At 44.1% G+C, this 18053-nt stretch overlaps 1 protein-coding gene across 2 annotated transcripts; it reads right to left on the bottom strand.

Moving 5' to 3' along the window:
• Positions 1-15226: 15226 nt before the first annotated feature.
• Positions 15227-17632, bottom strand: LOC135651093 (uncharacterized). 2 transcript variants are annotated; one of them, XM_065170885.1, is made up of 4 exons: positions 16791-17632; positions 16061-16131; positions 15745-15973; positions 15227-15669 (listed from the first exon to the last, which is right to left on the bottom strand). In XM_065170885.1, the coding sequence occupies exons 1-4, from the start codon at positions 16917-16919 to the stop codon at positions 15616-15618; spliced, it is 483 nt and encodes a 160-aa protein (XP_065026957.1). In that variant the 5' UTR covers positions 16920-17632; the 3' UTR covers positions 15227-15615. The 2 variants fall into 2 exon arrangements, with proteins under 2 accessions (XP_065026957.1, XP_065026956.1); XM_065170884.1 differs by having other exon boundaries at positions 15227-15658; positions 16791-17311.
• Positions 17633-18053: the final 421 nt, after the last annotated feature.

Genomic DNA, 18053 nt, shown 5'->3' on the forward strand with positions numbered 1-18053 from the left:
TTCAAGAGTATCAATGGCTTGAGACTTTTTATGTATTAGATAAACATAGCCATATCTAGACAGGTCATCTATAAATGTGATGAAATACCTTTCTCCACTAAAACAAAGAATATGAAGTGGTCCGTAGATATCAGTATGAATAATATCAAGGAGTTCTTTACTTATTGTGGTATTTTTTTATATGTTTATTTTGTTTTTCCTTAATGCAATCTATACAAACATCAAAATCAGTGAAGTTAAATGTTCCAAAATATTATCCTTCACTAATCTTTCAATTCTTTCCTTGGAGATATGCACCAATCGTATATGCCACAATATAGAAGATATTTCATTATTGAAACTACGTTTCAATCCAACACTTGATTGTAGGGTCAATAATATCTTTGCAAACTCAAGATCCAAATTAATTCTATATAAACAATCACTCAGAATTCTTGAACCAACTTTTATTGAATCATAAAATATACTGAGTTTACCATTACTAAAAGAAAGACAATATCCGAACTTATCAATTCTAGATAGAGAAACTAAATTTCTAGAAATAGTAGGAATATAACATGTGTCAACAAGATCCATCAGATAACCTGTCTCTAAGCATAGATGATAAGTCCCCACTGATATCACTTTTGCTTTCAGACGATTTCCCATAATGATGAATCTTTCATGTTCTTTTGGTTTTTGGATTGAAAGAAATCCTTACATATTATTGGTAACATGAGTTGAAGCACCAGAATTAATCCACCATATATTAGAAGGACCATCTATAATGTTTGATTCGAAACATATAAAGGTCGAGTTAATATCTTTTTTTTCATACCAAGTCTTATATTTAATGTAGTCCTTCTTCACATGTCATTTCTTACCATAAAAGAAGTAATTTACTGTAAAGATTTTTTTTTCATTAGTATGTTTAATATTTCTAAACCTGACAAATTTCTTTAATAGATGATACTTCAATTTTCTTTTCTTATTGCCAACTCCTTGAATAGCAGTCATGACATTATATGAACTTTCCTGCTTTAATCTGAATTCTTTCTGAACACACATACTAGTTAACTCATTCAAATCTCACTTATCTTTATTTGTATGATAGTGATGCTAGTCATAGGTTCCCAGCAAGCCAATCACGTGAGTGATGGCACGTGTGACTTGATACATAATCTTTTTTGCTTATTATATTTTGGCATATATCACTTTGTAACTATTGCATATATGCATATATATTGTGATGTCCTTGGATTTGTGCAATGGGAATCGGATCGTGATGAGATCACGACAATGAGATCGATTCACCTTTAAATATAGATCCTAAATAATCCCGGTAACAGGTTACTCGAGAGGGACATCGTGATAACCGGACAGACTAGTGTGTTGTATACCCGTCCATATGATGGATACAGTTGGTCTCATAGCTGCTCGTGTAGGGACACTAGGGATACAATACAAGTGCTCATTGGAGAATGAGTTCACTGATTGATCCGCTTACGGAATGCTGGATGGTTGATGATGCCTTATTGTCATATAGCGATTCCGTAGTCCTAGTGGTGTATTTGGTCCTTAGACTTGAGAGACCAAGGATGTCCAGTATGAGTGCTCCACTCTTTGATACTAGACTTATAGGTTTGGCTGTCCCAGATCTAGTACAGTTGGTCATTGAGAGTGGTAGTCGACCTTACGAGGGCTATTGAGTGTCGATAGAGGATCGTCCACTCTCGGCGTCATGAGAGGAATATCCCATGTGTTCTTGCTCAGACAAATCCCTGGCCAGGGTCATTCGGGTTGAGAGAGAAAGAGTTCTCCGGGAGAATCCGATTAGAGCGAGACTCGAGTAGAAACCGTATTGTCACGGCCTTAGCTGGAATTGCTTAAGGCGTGAGGCACCCTTGCGGCCAAAGACACGAACTTAGCTTGCGTTGCCTAAGTCGCGAGTCACCCTTGCGGCAAAGACGCGAACTTAGCTTGTGTTGCCTAAGTCGCGCTTCGCCCTTGCAATATTGCTCCGCAAGAATCAGCCCACTTGTAACCTCTCGCAGGTCCCGAAGGACCTGTAAAAGAGAGAGTTGGTTAGTTCGAAAGGACGAGCAACGGACAAGTTCCGAAGTCTCGCGAAAAGGGGAAGCTTTACAAGCAATTCAGCGAGCACCTTGCATGCACAAGAGAAAAGAGGGAGAGGGAGAAAACAAGGCTTTAGAAGGATGAACGAACAGCTGCAAGCCCACAAACAGCCGCTCACCTGGTCCCAGGCGCGAAGACAAGTTCCCATAAAGGCCACGTGCGAACTTGCGAAAGAGAGTTCAACGCCCGGTATATAACCGAAGCCCCATCCAGCCCTATGCCACTTAGGGGGTTCAAAGGGGCTGAGATGGCTGACGTTTTGGTGAGCGAAGGCAGATCACCGCTACCCTCCTGCGGCACGCGAAAACAGAGCTATTTTGGGCTGTTTTGGGATTGTTTTGCTCGGTTCGGTGAGCGATCGCTTTGCAACACTGTAGTTTGTTCGAACTTACATTTTGACAAGCAAAATGACCCAAAACCAAGAGAAAACATGCTGTCAAGCAACTGTACATGCAAGTGTGAGCGACGAACGGTTCGTTGAACGGAGTTGTTGCGGGTGCGTGACGACCGTTCGTGACATTCTCCCCCACTTAAACTGTCGAGGCCCTCGTCGACGCTTGTTGGTAGTTGTTGATGACTTCCTCTTCATGTCGCAGGGCATCTTCAGGCTCCCAACTGGCTTCAGTTCGGGGAAGCTTTCGCCACTTCACCAAGTACTCTGTCTGTTGAGCTCCATTAGGTAGCTTTATCTTGCGGTCCGCCAGAATGGTTTCCACTCGCTTCTCATAGGAGGCTATGATGGGAGGTAGCCGAGTTAAAACACTTCGGGAAGCATCTTGCGGATCCGAGTGGTAGGCTTTTAGGTTGTCGGCGTGAAGAACATTGTGGATTTTGAACCACACCGGCAGCTACAACTTGTAAGAGATGTTGCCTACCCTACTAATAATTGGGAAGGGCCCTTCATACTTGCGCACCAATCCTTTGTGGACTCTGTTCCTAAAGAATTGGAGTGATGCTGGTTGGAGCTTTACCAACACCAAATCGCCAACTTTGAACTCTTGCGGTCGCCTTCCCAGTCTGCCCACTTCTTCATTCTTTTTGCCGCCTTCTCCAAGTAAGCCCGCGCAATATCTGCATTTCGATGCCACTCCCTTGCGAAATGATAGGCTGATGGACTACTCCCAGTATACCCAATTGCCATGGTGTGCGGAGTCAACGGTTGTTGTCCTGTGATGATCTCGAAGGGGCTCTTGTTGGATGCAGAGCTCTGCTGCAAGTTGTAGGAGAATTGGGCAATGTCCAACAGCTTCACCCAATCTCGTTGATTGGCACTCACGTAGTGCCGGAGATATTGCTCCAAGAGCGAGTTTATCCTTTCAGTCTGGCCATCCGTCTGAGGGTGGAGGCTTGTAGAGAAGTATAACTTTGACCCCAACAATTTGAACAGCTCGGTCCAGAATCATCCCAGGAACCGAGTGTCTCGATCGCTAATGATATTGTGCGGGACTCCCCAATACTTCACTACATCCTTCATCATCAGCTTGGCCACCTCCTCTGTTGAACAGTGTAGGGGAGCAGCAATGAAAGTTGTATACTTTAAAAACCGATCGACCACCACGAGTATCGACCCGAGTCCCCCTACAAGTGGCAAGCTTGATATGAAGTCCAAGGAAATGCTCTCCCACGGCCTTTCTGGTACGGGCAACGGATCCAAAAGTCCCACCGGCTTCCGCTGCTCCACCTTGTCTTGTTGGCAAGTAAGGCATGTTCGAACATACTCCTCCACATCAATCCCCATCTTCGGCCACTAGAAGGCCCTCTCCACGAGAGCCAACGTTCTGTGAATGCTTGGGTGTCCAGCCCAAAGGGAATCGTGACACTCTTTTACGAGCTCACACCTTAAATTGTCTACTCGGGGAACATAAACCCTATTCCCTTTGGTGTAAACAAGTCCCTCCAGGACCCAAAATCGTCGTGCCTTGCCTTCTTTGATGAGCTGCATCAGGATAACTGCTTGGGGATCACTATACAGTCCATCCCTGATTCGGGAAAGGAAGTTAGAGTGCAACTGACTTGGTTGGCCTCTGCCCTCCAGTTATACGGCATTCACGCATTCCACTTTCTGACTCAACGCATCAACCACGACATTCGCCTTCCCGGGCTTGTACTCCATTGCCATATCAAATTCAGCTAGGAAGTCCTACCACCGCGCCTGCTTTGGGGAGAGCTTCTTCTGAGTTTGGAAATAGCTCAAGGCGATGTTGTCCGTCCTCAGCACAAATCGCAACCCGAGGAGGTAGTGTCGCCAAACTCGTAGACAGTGGATCACTGTTGTCATCTTCTTCTCATGCACTGGATACCGCCGCTCGGTCTCATTGAGTTTGCGGCTCTCGTAGGCCACCGGATGACCTTCCTGCATGAGTACCCCCCCAATAGCAAAGTCCGAAGCATCTGTATGGACTTCAAAGGACTCTCCATAGTTAGGAAGTTTGAGCACCGGTTCTTCTAGAACAGCAGCCTTCATATCTTGGAATGCTATCTTATATTTGTCAGACCACTTCCAAGGCTGCTCCTTCTTCAGCAACTCCATCAGTGGGGTTGCCCGCTTCGAATATCCCGCTATGAAGCGTCGATAGTAGTTGACAAAACCAAGGAAGGATCTCAACTCTGGCACCTTCTTTGGAGTTCGCCATTACGCAACTGCTTGCACCTTCGACTTATCCATTCGGATGGAGCCATCACCGATTCGATGCCCCAAGAATAGGATCTCAATTTAAGCAAAGTAGCATTTCTCCCTTTTCACGAACAAAGTGTTCTCCCTGAGAACCTTGAAAAGCGTCCGAAGGTGCTTGACGTGCTCCTCGAGCGTTTGATTGTAGATGACGATATCGTCCAAGTAGACGACCACGAACTTATCCAAATACTCCTTAAATAGCTGGTTCATGAGAGTGCAGAATGTGGCCGGAGCATTGGTTAAGACGAAAGGCATCACCAAGAACTCAAACACTCCATACCTGGTCACACAGGTAGTCTTTGCTTCGTCGCCTTCAGCAATGCGCACCTGCCAATACCCTGACCGAAGGTCGAGTTTTGAGAAATACTTTGCTTTGCCCAATTGGTCGAACAAGTCCGCAATGAGCGGGATGGGATACTTGTTCTTCACTGTTACTTTATTGAGGGCTCGGTGTTGGGAAATCTTGGGGGCGACATCATATGCGCAGCGGAAGAACAAAAAACAAAATCCCCGATTCTCAAAGAGATGTTCGTCGTCATACGAAGATTGGTGCGCAAAATCCACGAAACTTAAAACTACGTATAGAGTAGATTGTGTTACCTAGGGAGATCGTATATCCCTGTTTCCTTGCAGATCCTTAGGAGAGGGTGAAGGAGGTCAAGCGTCCTCCTCTCTAGCGATGATCCACATAGCAGGGTTGCGACAACGCTCCTCAAAACTCCAAGCCTGCTCTGAGGTGGAGAGGGGGAGGAGAATAGGAAATGCAAGCAAAGGCTCTAGCCTATGAGGCTCTGAATCCCTCCTATTTATAGAGGTCCCCTGTCAAACCCTAATGGGTCCTCCCGTAGTGGGTATTAGATCTGCATCCAATAAGACAAGGGCTCTGTCGGATATCTCATATCCGAACCTCTACTCATCGTAATGCCTACCATATGTGTGTGACTCTCTAAGCCCAATATCGAGCTGGCCGTGAGTCATACCTGTCAGAACTCCTTCTAACTCAATGAATTATTATCTCTGTAATAATTCACTTGACTCATCGACTACGGGCGTACTAGGCCACTATGCCGTAGTCCCCAGACGATACAGGGGAATCCAATCCATTGGATCTATCTGTCCTCAGTTACCGTGTACCTATAGTCCCTCATCCATCTAATATCCCAGAGACCATATATCGAGCATGGTGCTGTCAGACCCATACGGTTTCTACTCGAGTCTCGCTCTAATCGGATTCTCCCGGAGAACTCTTTCTCTCTCAACCCGAATGACCCTGGCCAAGGATTTGTCTGAGCAAGAACACATGGGATATTCCTCTCATGACGCCAAGAGTGGATGATCCTCTATCGACACTCAATAGCCCTCGTAAGGTCGACTACCACTCCCAATGACCAACTGTACTAGATCTGGGACAGCCAAACCTATAAGTCTGGTATCAAAGAGTGGAGCACTCATACAGGACATCTTTGGTGTCTCAAGTCTAAGGACCAGATATACCACTAGGACCACGGAATCACTATCTGACAATAAGGCATCATCAACCATCCAGCATTCCGTAAGCGGATCAATTAGTGAACTCATTCTCCAATGAGCACTTGTACTATATCCCTAGTGTCCCTACACGAGCAGCTATGAGACCAGCTGCATCCATCATATGGACGGGTATACATCACACCAGTCTGTCCGGTTATCACGATGTCCCTCTCGAGTAACCTATGACCGAGATTATTTAGGATATATGTTTAAAGGTGAATCGATCTCATTATCGTGATCTCATCACGATCCGATTTCTATTGCATAAATCCAAGGACATCACAAGATATATATGCACATATGCAATAGTTATAAAGTAATATATACCAAAATATAATAAGCAAAAAGATTCTGTATCAAGTCTCACGTGCCGTCACTCACGTGATTGGCTTGCTGGGCACCTATGACTAGCAATCACCCACTTGACCTAAAGTCAATCACCTATGTGTCTGATCCCCATCAGACCCCTGTGATGCTCAAAGACAATCTGAGATAATGGCTTTATCAGTGGATCTACAATGTTATCTTCGGATGGAACTCTTTCCATTGCTACATCTCCTCGGGTTACGATCTCTCTGATAAGCTGGAACCTCCTCAGAACACTTCTGATGAGACCCGGGTTCCCTTATTTGAGTAAACGCCCCATAGTTGTCGCAATATAAGGAAGTTGACTTCTTGCTATTCGGAACGACTCCCAAATCTGTGATGAACATCTTCAACCAGACTCCCTCCTTTGCTGCATCTGATGCAGCAATATACTCTGCCTCTGTGGTCGACTCAGTAGTGGTATCTTGCTTGGAACTCTTCCAGCACACTGCTCCTCCATTCAAAGTGTACACATACCCTGAATTCGACTTACTATCATCGACATCAGACAGAAAACTTGAGTCTATGTAGCCTTCAACCTTAAGGCTATTACCTCCATATACTAGTAAAAGATCCTTAGTCCTTCTCAAGTACTTAAGGATACACTTTACTGCTTTTCAGTGCTCCAAGCCTGGATCCGCTTGATACCTGCTCGTGACACTCAGAGCATGTGCTATATCAGGCCTAGTACATAGCAAGGCTTACATGATAGACCCTATTGCTGAGGTTACTCCTACTTCATTACCTTTACTGATGATTTTTCAATATATGGATATGTGTACTTAATGAAGTATAAGTCCGAGGCCTTTGAGAAATTAAGAGAGTATAAGAATGAGGTGGAGAACCAGACTAGAAAGAGTATCAAAACTCTTCGATCAGATCGAGGAGGTGAGTACTTAAGTACAGAGTTTACTCAGTTCCTCAAGGACCATGGGATATTATCTCAATTGACACCTCCTTATACACCTCAGCTCAATGGTGTCTTTGAAAGGAGAAATCGTACGCTATTAGATATGGTACGGTCCATGATGAGTTTCATTGACCTACCCATCTTATTCTAGGGATATGCCCTAGAGATCGCAGCTTACCTTCTGAACAGAGTTCCAACTAAGTCGGTAGTGTCTACACCATATGAGATATGGAAAGGGAAGAAGCCTGATCTTAAGGTTGTTAAGATTTGGGGTTGCCCTACCCACGTTAAAAGACACAACCCCGATAAGTTAGAATCAAGGACAGAGCGATACAAATTTGTGGGATACCCCAAGGAAACTTGTGGGTATTATTTCTATCATCTCGAGGACTAAAAGGTCTTTGTAGCTAAGAGAGTAGAGTTCCTTGAGAAGGAACACATTCTTGGCGGAGACAGTGGGAGAATGATAGAGTTGAGCGAGGTTGGAGAACCAAGCTCAAGTACCACTCTACAACCCGAGTCTGTTCAGGTACCTAATACACAAGTTTCAACTTTACGCAGGTCTGATAGAGTATCCCATCCTCCTGAAGGATATGTGGGACATATTAGAGGAGAGGATGTTGAGGATATTGATCCTCAGACCTACGAGGAGGCTATTATGAGTATAGACTCCGGGAAGTGGCAAGAAGCCATGAATTCTGAGATGGATTCTATGTACTCCAATAAGGTTTGGAACCTAGTTGATGCGCCCGAAGGTATTGTACCCATCGGTTACAAGTGGATCTTTAAGAAAAAGATCGGAGTAGATGGAAAGGTAGAGACCTATAAAGCAAGGCTAGTGGCTAAGGGGTATCGTCAAAGGCAAGGTGTTGACTACGACGAAACCTTCTCACCCGTAGCAATGCTAAAATCCATCAGAATTCTATTGGCTATTGCAGCACACTATGATTATGAGATCTAGCAGATGGATGTGAAAACCGCATTCCTCAATGGGAACCTCGAGGAGGAGGTGTATATGATGCAACCTGAGGGATTCGTGTCCAAGAACTGCCCAGATAAGGTGTGTAGGTTGCCTAGATCCATTTATGGACTAAAGCAAGCTTCCCGAAGTTGGAACATAAGATTTGATGAGGCAATCAGATCTTATGAATTCGTTAAGAAAGAAGATGAGCCTTGTGTGTATAGGAAGGTAAGTGGGAGTGCTATTACCTTTTTTGGTGTTATATGTGGATGACATCCTCATCATTGGGAATGACGTAGGAATGCTATCCACAGTAAAGGCTTGGTTATCTAGACACTTCTCCATGAAGGACTTAGGGGAAGTATCCTATATCTTGGGGATTAGAATATATAGAGATAGATCCAAGAGGATGCTTGGCTTGTCCTAATCCAGGTACATAGAAACCATTGTCAAAAGGTTTGGCATGAAAAATTCCAAGAGAGGTCTCATACCGATGAGACATGGGATATCGCTTTCTACGAGTATGTCCCCAAAGACTCCAGAAGAAAGGGCGAACATGAATATGATACCTTATGCCTTAGCAATAGGGTCTATCATGTATGTCATGCTATGTACTAGGCCTAATATAGCGCATGCTCTGAGTGTCACGAGCAGGTATCAGGTGGATCCAAGTTTGGAGCACTGGAAAGCAGTAAAGTGTATCCTTATGTACTTGAGAAGGACTAAGGATCTTTTACTAGAATATGGAGGTAATAGCCTTAAGGTTGAAGGCTACACTGACTCAAGTTTTCAGTCTGATGTCGATGATAGCAAGTCGAATTCAGGGTATGTGTACACCTTGAATGGAGGAGCAGTGTGCTGGAAGAGTTCCAAGGTACTACTGCTGACTCGACCACAGAGGCGGAGTACATTGCTGCATCAGATGCAGCAAAGGAGGGAGTCTGGTTAAAGATGTTCATCATAGATTTGGGAGTCGTGTCGGGTAGCGAGGAGCCGATTTCCTTATATTGCGACAACTATGGGGCGTTTACTCAAATAAGGGAACCCGGGTCTCATCAGAAGTGTTCTGAGGAGGTTCCAGCTTATCAGAGAGATCGTAACCCGAGGAGATGTAGCAATGGAAAGAGTTCCATCCGAAGATAACATTGCAGATCCACTGATAAAGCCATTATCTCAGATTGTCTTTGAGCATCACAGGGGTCTGATGGGGATCAGACACATAGGTGATTGACTTTAGGTCAAGTGGGTGATTGCTAGTCATAGGTGCCCAGCAAGCCAATCACGTGAGTGACGGCACGTGCGACTTGATACAGAATCTTTTTGCTTATTATATTTTGGTATATATTACTTTATAACTATTGCATATGTGCATATATATCTTGTGATGTCCTTGGATTTATGCAATAGAAATCGGATCGTGATGAGATCATGATAATGAGATCGATTCACCTTTAAACACATATCCTAAATAATCCCGGTCATAGGTTACTCGAGAGGGACATCGTGATAACCGGACAGACTGGTGTGATGTATACCCGTCCATATGATGGATGCAGCTGGTCTCATAGCTGCTCGTGTAGGGACACTAGGGATATAGTACAGGTGCTCATTGGAGAATGAGTTCACTAATTGATCCGCTTACGGAATGCTGGATGGTTGATGATGTCTTATTGTCAGACAGTGATTCCGTGGTCCTAGTGGTATATCTGGTCCTTAGACTTGAGACACCAAAGATGTCCTGTATGAGTGCTCCACTCTTTGATACTAGACTTATAGGTTTGGCTGTCCCAGATCTAGTACAGTTGGTCATTGGGAGTGGTAGTCGACCTTACGAGGGCTATTGAGTGTCGATAGATGATCATCCACTCTTGGCGTCATGAGAGGAATATCCCATGTGTTCTTGCTCAGACAAATCCTTGGCCAGGGTCATTCGGGTTGAGAGAGAAAGAGTTCTCCGGGAGAATCCGATTAGAGCGAGACTCGAGTAGAAACCGTATGGGTCTGACAGCACCATGCTCGATATATGGTCTCTGGGATATTAGATGGATGAGGGACTATAGGTACACGGTAACTGAGGACAGATAGATCCAATGGATTGGATTCCCCTGTATCGTCTGGGGACTACGACGTAGTGGCCTAGTACGTCCGTAGTCGATGAGTCAAGTGAATTATTACAGAGATAATAATTCACTGAGTTAGAAGGAATTCTGACAGGTATGACTCACGGCCAGCTCGATATTGGGCTTAGAGAGTCACACACATATGGTAGGCATTACGATGAGTAGAGGTTCGGATATGAGATATCCGACGGAGCCCTTGTCTTATTGGATGCAGATCTAATACCCACTACGGGAGGACCCATTAGGGTTTGACAGGGGACCTCTATAAATAGGAGGGATTCAGAGCCTCATAGGCTAGAGCCTTTGCTTGCATTTCCTATTCTCCTCCCCCTCTCCACCTCAGAGCAGGCTTGGAGTTTTGAGGAGCGTCGTCGCAACCCTGCTATGTGGATCATCGCTAGAGAGGAGGACGCTTGACCTCCTTCACCCTCTCCTAAGGATCTGCAAGGAAACAGGGATATACGATCTCCCTAGGTAACACAATCTACTCTATACGTAGTTTTAAGTTTCGTGGATTTTGCGCACCAATCTTCGTATGACGACGAACATCTCTTTGAGAATCGGGGATTTTGTTTTTTGTTCTTCCGCTGCGCACATGATGTCGCCCCCAAGATTTCCCAACACCGAGCCCTCAATAAAGTAACAGTGAAGAACAAGTATCCCATCCCGCTCATTGCGGACTTGTTCGACCAATTGGGCAAAGCAAAGTATTTCTCAAAACTCGACCTTCGGTCAGGGTATTGGCAGGTGCGCATTGCTGAAGGCGACGAAGCAAAGACTACCTGTGTGACCAGGTATGGAGTGTTTGAGTTCTTGGTGATGCCTTTCGTCTTAACCAATGCTCCGGCCACATTCTGCACTCTCATGAACCAGCTATTTAAGGAGTATTTGGATAAGTTCGTGGTCGTCTACTTGGACGATATCGTCATCTACAATCAAACGCTCGAGGAGCACATCAAGCACCTTCGGACGCTTTTCAAGGTTCTCAGGGAGAACACTTTGTTCGTGAAAAGGGAGAAATGCTACTTTGCTCAAATTGAGATCCTATTCTTGGGGCATCGAATCGGTGATGGCTCCATCCGAATGGATAAGTCGAAGGTGCAAGCAGTTGCGGAATGGCGAACTCCAAAGAAGGTGCTAGAGTTGAGATCCTTCCTTGGTTTCGTCAACTACTATCGACGCTTCATAGCGGGATATTCGAAGCGGGCAACCCCACTGATGGAGTTGCTGAAGAAGGAGCAGCCTTGGAAGTGGTCTGACAAATATAAGATAGCATTCCAAGATATGAAGGCTGCTGTTCTAGAAGAACCGGTGCTCAAATTTCCTAACTATGGAGAGCCCTTTGAAGTCCATACAGATGCTTCGGACTTTGCTATTGGGGGGGTACTCATGCAGGAAGGTCATCCGGTGGCCTACGAGAGCCGCAAACTCAATGAGACCGAGCGACGGTATCCAGTGCATGAGAAGAAGATGACAACAGTGATCCACTGTCTACGAGTTTGGCGACACTACCTCCTCGGGTTGCGATTTGTGCTGAGGACGGACAACATCGCCCTGAGCTATTTCCAAACTCAGAAGAAGCTCTCCCCAAAGCAGGCGCGGTGGTAGGACTTCCTAGCTGAATTTGATATGGCAATGGAGTACAAGCCCGGGAAGGCAAATGTCGTGGCTGATGCGCTGAGTCAGAAAGTGGAATGCGTGAATGCCGTATAACTGGAGGGCAGAGGCCAACCAAGTCAGTTGCACTCTAACTTCCTTTCCCGAATCAGGGATGGACTGTATAGTGATCCCCAAGCAGTTATCCTGATGCAGCTCATCAAAGAAGGCAAGGCACGACGATTTTGGGTCCAGGAGGGACTTGTTTACACCAAAGGGAATAGGGTTTATGTTCCCCGAGTAGACAATTTAAGGTGTGAGCTCTTAAAAGAGTGTCACGATTCCCTTTGGGCTGGACACCCAAGCATTCACAGAACGTTGGCTCTCGTGGAGAGGGCCTTCTACTGGCCGAAGATGGGGATTGATGTGGAGGAGTATGTTCGAACATGCCTTACTTGCCAACAAGACAAGGTGGAGCAGCGGAAGCCGGTGGGACTTTTGGATCCGTTGCCCGTACCAGAAAGGCCGTGGGAGAGTATTTCCTTGGACTTCATATCAAGCTTGCCACTTGTAGGGGGACTCGGGTCGACACTCGTGGTGGTCGATCGGTTTTTAAAGTATGCAACTTTCATTGCTGCTCCCCTACACTGTTCAACAGAGGAGGTGGCCAAGCTGATGATGAAGGATGTAGTGAAGTATTGGGGAGTCCCGCACAATATCATTAGCGATCGAGACACTCGGTTCCTGGGATGATTCTGGACCGAGCTGTTCAAATTGTTGGGGTCAAAGTTATACTTCTCTACAAGCCTCCACCCTCAGACGGATGGCCAGACTGAAAGGATAAACTCGCTCTTGGAGCAATATCTCCGGCACTACGTGAGTGCCAATCAACGAGATTGGGTGAAGCTGTTGGACATTGCCCAATTCTCCTACAACTTGCAGCAGAGCTCTACATCCAACAAGAGCCCCTTCGAGATCATCACAGGACAACAACCGTTGACTCCGCACACCATGGCAATTGGGTATACTGGGAGTAGTCCATCAGCCTATCATTTCGCAAAGGAGTGGCATCGAAATGCAGATATTGCGCGGGCTTACTTGGAGAAGGCGGCAAAAAGAATGAAGAAGTGGGCAGACTGGGAAGGCGACCGCAAGAGTTCAAAGTTGGCGATTTGGTGTTAGTAAAGCTCCAACCAGTATCACTCTAATTCTTTAGGAACAGAGTCCACAAAGGATTGGTGCGCAAGTATGAAGGGCCCTTCCCAATTATTAGTAGGGTAGGCAACATCTCTTACAAGTTGCAGCTGCCGGTGTGGTTCAAAATCCACAATGTTCTTCACGCCGGCAACCTAAAAGCCTACCACTCGGATCCGCAAGATGCTTCCCGAAGTAATTTTTTTTTTTTACTTGAACTTATAAAAAAAAGGGACTAAAATATTGAAATTGAGTTCTTTCTCCCTCCTTGAGTTAGAATTATCCTTTGTGTTTCTATTATTTCTTAGTTACTATCTTTCTTTCTATTCTTTTATTATCAAAAAATTCCTATTATTTTTTAATTACTATCTTTCTATTCTTTTATTATCAAAATACTATATTTCTATTCCTCCTCTGTTATCAAAAGGAATCCGCTGCTTCTCGTTCGTCAATGGTCGGATAAGGTAGGTTACCTTACCTTACCTTATAGGGCTGTATGAATTTTGAGATGGATATCCAACCAATACGGACTCATCAATTGAGAGTTAAATCGTATTCGGATCACAACTGATTTTTTTATGTAAAAACAAGGGATCAAGTGATCAAGCAAGACACAATATGTGCGACATAAAAGAGAATGCATGAAACAACATTACAATTTGCAACAGGAAGAGAAAGGAGAGGAGACCTAGACCCAATTCTGTGCTTATTACTCGCGCTTTCTGTAGTGATCAGCATTTGTCTCTGGTGATTCTTCCTATTTGCTGCACTACATCTTATGGTAGCATGAACATAAATCTTCATGACTCATTAGCAAAAGAACAACCCAAATTTCTCTATTCACCACCACATCTCTCAACTCCAACCTCAACAACATTAGCTTCACATCTCTCAATTCCAACCTCAACAACATTAGCTTCACTGTCACTGTCATCAGCCCAATCAAGATTTCAAAATATCAGTCCGAATTTACTGATCCAATGTATATTTTTTCGGTAATACTTGATCTGATCGCCTAAATTAACATTGGACCGAGATTTAAATCCTTGAGCTCAACACTTAGGCTTATCATTCTCCATAGTTTGCAGGTGATACTACCTTTTACTTTTGCAAAAGCTTCATTTGGAGAGGTATCAGAGGGAGGAGGTATTGGTGACTTTCACTAATCAACCTGGTGGAGACCATTTGGTGATCATAGAAGCCATTTGTAAGCCAAGGTTGGCAAGGATCTTGCCATTTCCAAGAGTCACCAACCATCTAACATTGGCTCATAGATCAACAATAGACTTGCCTAGTCTCTTGTTCTATGTAATCAAGAAAGGTAGTGCCACCAAATACCAAGTCTTCCAAGGTAAGTAATGCTCATGGCTTCTGTATTCTCATTTCCTCCAGCCATATAGCCTATCTTAGGAGATGGTACATTATCCTAAGATTTATGAAACTATTTTAAGTAAGATTCTTCTAATGCTAACTAATTTAACTAGAAAGGGCTTTGATAATTTATTATAAATCCTAGACTCAAAGGCGGGACCTCGAGAGGTCATTGCTCAGTCAACTAGTGATACCATCTCCTCTTGATAGATAATTGACTGTCAAGTATTTAACAGCAGGCAGAGATAAAAGAAATCAATCACAATATTTATCATCCAACTGTTTATCCAACAAAAACACAATGACAGACAAATGAAACTAATCCATGTTTAATCCAACTGTAATTTAATCCAGCAAGAGTAAGTTTAGTGCAGGCTCCTGCTTCACAGTTCACTTAAGTTTGGCAAAACCCATTATGAACATTAAATAAATCAAATCATACAGCATATTTCTGGAGTAAAAGGTTTCACTTCCTCCCATTAACTACATCATGCGTCACATATAACATGGATTTTAACATCTAACATTTGAACTGTTTCTGTAGAGATCAAATGCAGTTAAAAAAAGAAAGAGTGAGTTAATGAGGTTAAAAGGATGAACATTGTTTCTCACCACTGGCACAAAAGAGTCGAATTCTAAACCTTCAGAGCTACTTGGTCCTGCCATGTTATTTTCCTTTTACTTGCCCTGTTTGAGCTGCTCCCTTCATCTCTACAGACTGCAAACTTTCGATTGTTTGGCCCTCCATCCATTGAGTGCCTCTCCAACATCTCAGGTTTCAGGGGCTCCATATGTGACTGAAACTCCACATCTTCGCCACTCTACAAGCATACTAGAGCAACATTAGCAATCAGCTACCGACGAATTCATGCACAGAATACAGCGAATGATGGGATCGTGAAGGTACCGGCAAAGAAATTTGATTCAGATCTAGCATTGTAGAAGTGCTAGGTTTTGCAGCTTCGACTGCACTGTGATTCTTCCCCTTGAAGGAAACTTCGTTTGGAACATGCAGCCTTGCTGGTTTAACAATGCCAGCGATAGGCGATGAAGTTTTATGAAGCTGCTTCTTGAGTCTATGAAAGGTGGTCTGAGATGGATTTTCCAACAAGGACTGGTATCTTCCTAGCAGGAATCTGAAAAGAAAATTGAATCTGTTGAATGTAATCTTAGGAGATTGTGAAACTGAACAGAGGACTGCCAAAGACAGGAAAGAGTAATACTTGACTTCAGCCAAGAGTCTCAGCTTCTTTTGTTTTGCCTTTTGTAGATTCTTCTTCTTTTCTTCAGTTTCCTGGAAAAAAAATGTAAAGTTCATAACCTTTATAATTTTTTGTTTAAATATGTAATTGAAAATTTTGACCTAATTCTAATATTTTATATCTCTAGAGCTTTTATCTCAGAAGAAAACATTGTAGTTTTTTTAGTTTCTTCCTCAAAACTAATTTCCCTGAATCTAAAAAAATAAAAATCTCATGAAAGATCAGACACACACAGAAAGCCAGCAAAAATAAGGCAAAGCCTTTGGCAAATTGAACTATTAAATTAGTTTCACATATCAATATATATGTCATCATTTATACAATAAATGGTGGGTTTTCAATCTAACTGATCAACAGTGGCAAAAACAAGAAAAACCAGAAAGATCATTGCCTAGAAAACGAATCTGTAAAGTTTTGGAGAACCCATTTGAGAAAATGGAGTCTTGGATGTCAGTATCAAGCAAATAAATAGGGAAAAAAAACATCAACATGGGGAAAATATGAAGCTGAGATCCACACAACCAAGAAAAATAAGAAAAGTGAAGATTCAGAAATAGCACCAAGAATCCTTTAGATCCTAAGATCAAGGTAAACCCCAGAAAAAAAGAATACATACGGATCTACTGCTCCACAAATCCAAGAATTATAGCCAAAAAAGAAGAAAAAGAATACATGAAAGAAACATTCTCACCTTCAGCAGATCATCATAATCTTGCAGCAAGTACTGATATCTCAACCTTGCCCTGGCATCTTCCCGAACCTGGTGATAAGCATTGGATGGGGAAGGCTGCATGGGAACCTTCCTCACCTTCTTCGCCATCCAGATCTCCACCTCCGAGGGAAAAGAGGAATACAAGGGGGAGAGAAGGCAGAGCCCAGATGCGAAACAAATATATTCAAAAAGAGGAGGTCATGGACATAACAGATGGACAGACCGAGAGAGAAAGGAGGCAATGGAGAAATAAAGCTGGTGGAGAGAGAGAGAGAAGGGGGTGGGGGGGCGGGGCGGGAGCCTCCTCCCCTTGTTTCCTCTTTCTCTCTCTCTCTCTCTCTCTCTCCTTGCGTGTCTTGACCAGGACAAAACCCAAAGAGCCCCAAATCATTTGAGAAATTTTGAGAACTGAAGAGGAGGTCAGGAGTTGTTTTTCTTTGATGGAGTCGGAGATTTTTTTTGGGGTTGCAGAGGGGCATTTGTGGCATGTTCTGTGTCTAGAGAGGGAGGAGGGGGGGGTGGGGGGGGGGGGGGGCAGACACCCTCCTCTGAAGGCACCTATCCTTCTTTCTTTCTCTTTTCCTCTTTCCTTCCATCCTCATCCTTCCCTGTTTCTCTCTCTCCACACCTCCGCTTCTTGTTTTCATCGTATAAATTTTATGACAAGCTGGGCCATCTGGGAGGAGATGGATGGAGAGAGATTGGAGGGCATGATCTCTGTTCTCTGCTCCCTTTGATGTTGGTTGGGATGAGAGGAGACTAGCTTGTGGCTGCTGCTTCGCTCTGATGCCGCACCTGTTGCCTTAGTACCTTGTGCAGATCAGATGGTGGTGGGGGGCAATGGTAATGGATGTGGATGGGACAAAACTCTTTTATAGTGTTGGTGGTTTGCCTAGTTTACTCGACTGCCCCCTCCTCTCTCAGTTATTTCTTTCGAGGCACCCCCATCACTTTCCTTGTGTGACCACAAAAGAAACTGTCCCAGTCTGAAACTTTTATTTTCTTCCCTCTTGACATGGAATGATGAAAAGTCTTACCCCCTTCCCGTCCCTGAAACTTCCTTCAAAACACCTCCAGGGGATAATTTGAAATTCTTCATCGCTGGGGTAAACACATAAATGTCTAAATCAACCAGCACTCTTGTTTTCTCCTTCCTTGAAGGAATCAGCGTCACATTCCTGTGCTGAATGCTTCCAGTTCCCAAGTCCGATATGGTGAAGCTAAACACAGATTCAAGCAAAA

This window comes from Musa acuminata, chromosome BXJ3-10 (genome assembly GCF_036884655.1).
Source record: "Musa acuminata AAA Group cultivar baxijiao chromosome BXJ3-10, Cavendish_Baxijiao_AAA, whole genome shotgun sequence".
Lineage (NCBI taxonomy): Eukaryota > Viridiplantae > Streptophyta > Magnoliopsida > Zingiberales > Musaceae > Musa > Musa acuminata.

Bases quoted from the DNA above. Each gene is read 5' to 3' on its own strand.
- LOC135651093 (XM_065170884.1), bottom strand. From the start codon at position 16,919: ATGGCGAAGAAGGTGAGGAAGGTTCCCATGCAGCCTTCCCCATCCAAT. The intron at 15,974-16,060 runs GTATTACTCTTT...TTTTCTTTTCAG, and splicing joins AGACTCTTGGCTGAAGTCAA to ATTCCTGCTAGGAAGATACC. The intron at 15,659-15,744 runs GTACCTTCACGA...GTATGCTTGTAG, and splicing joins TGAATCAAATTTCTTTGCCG to AGTGGCGAAGATGTGGAGTT.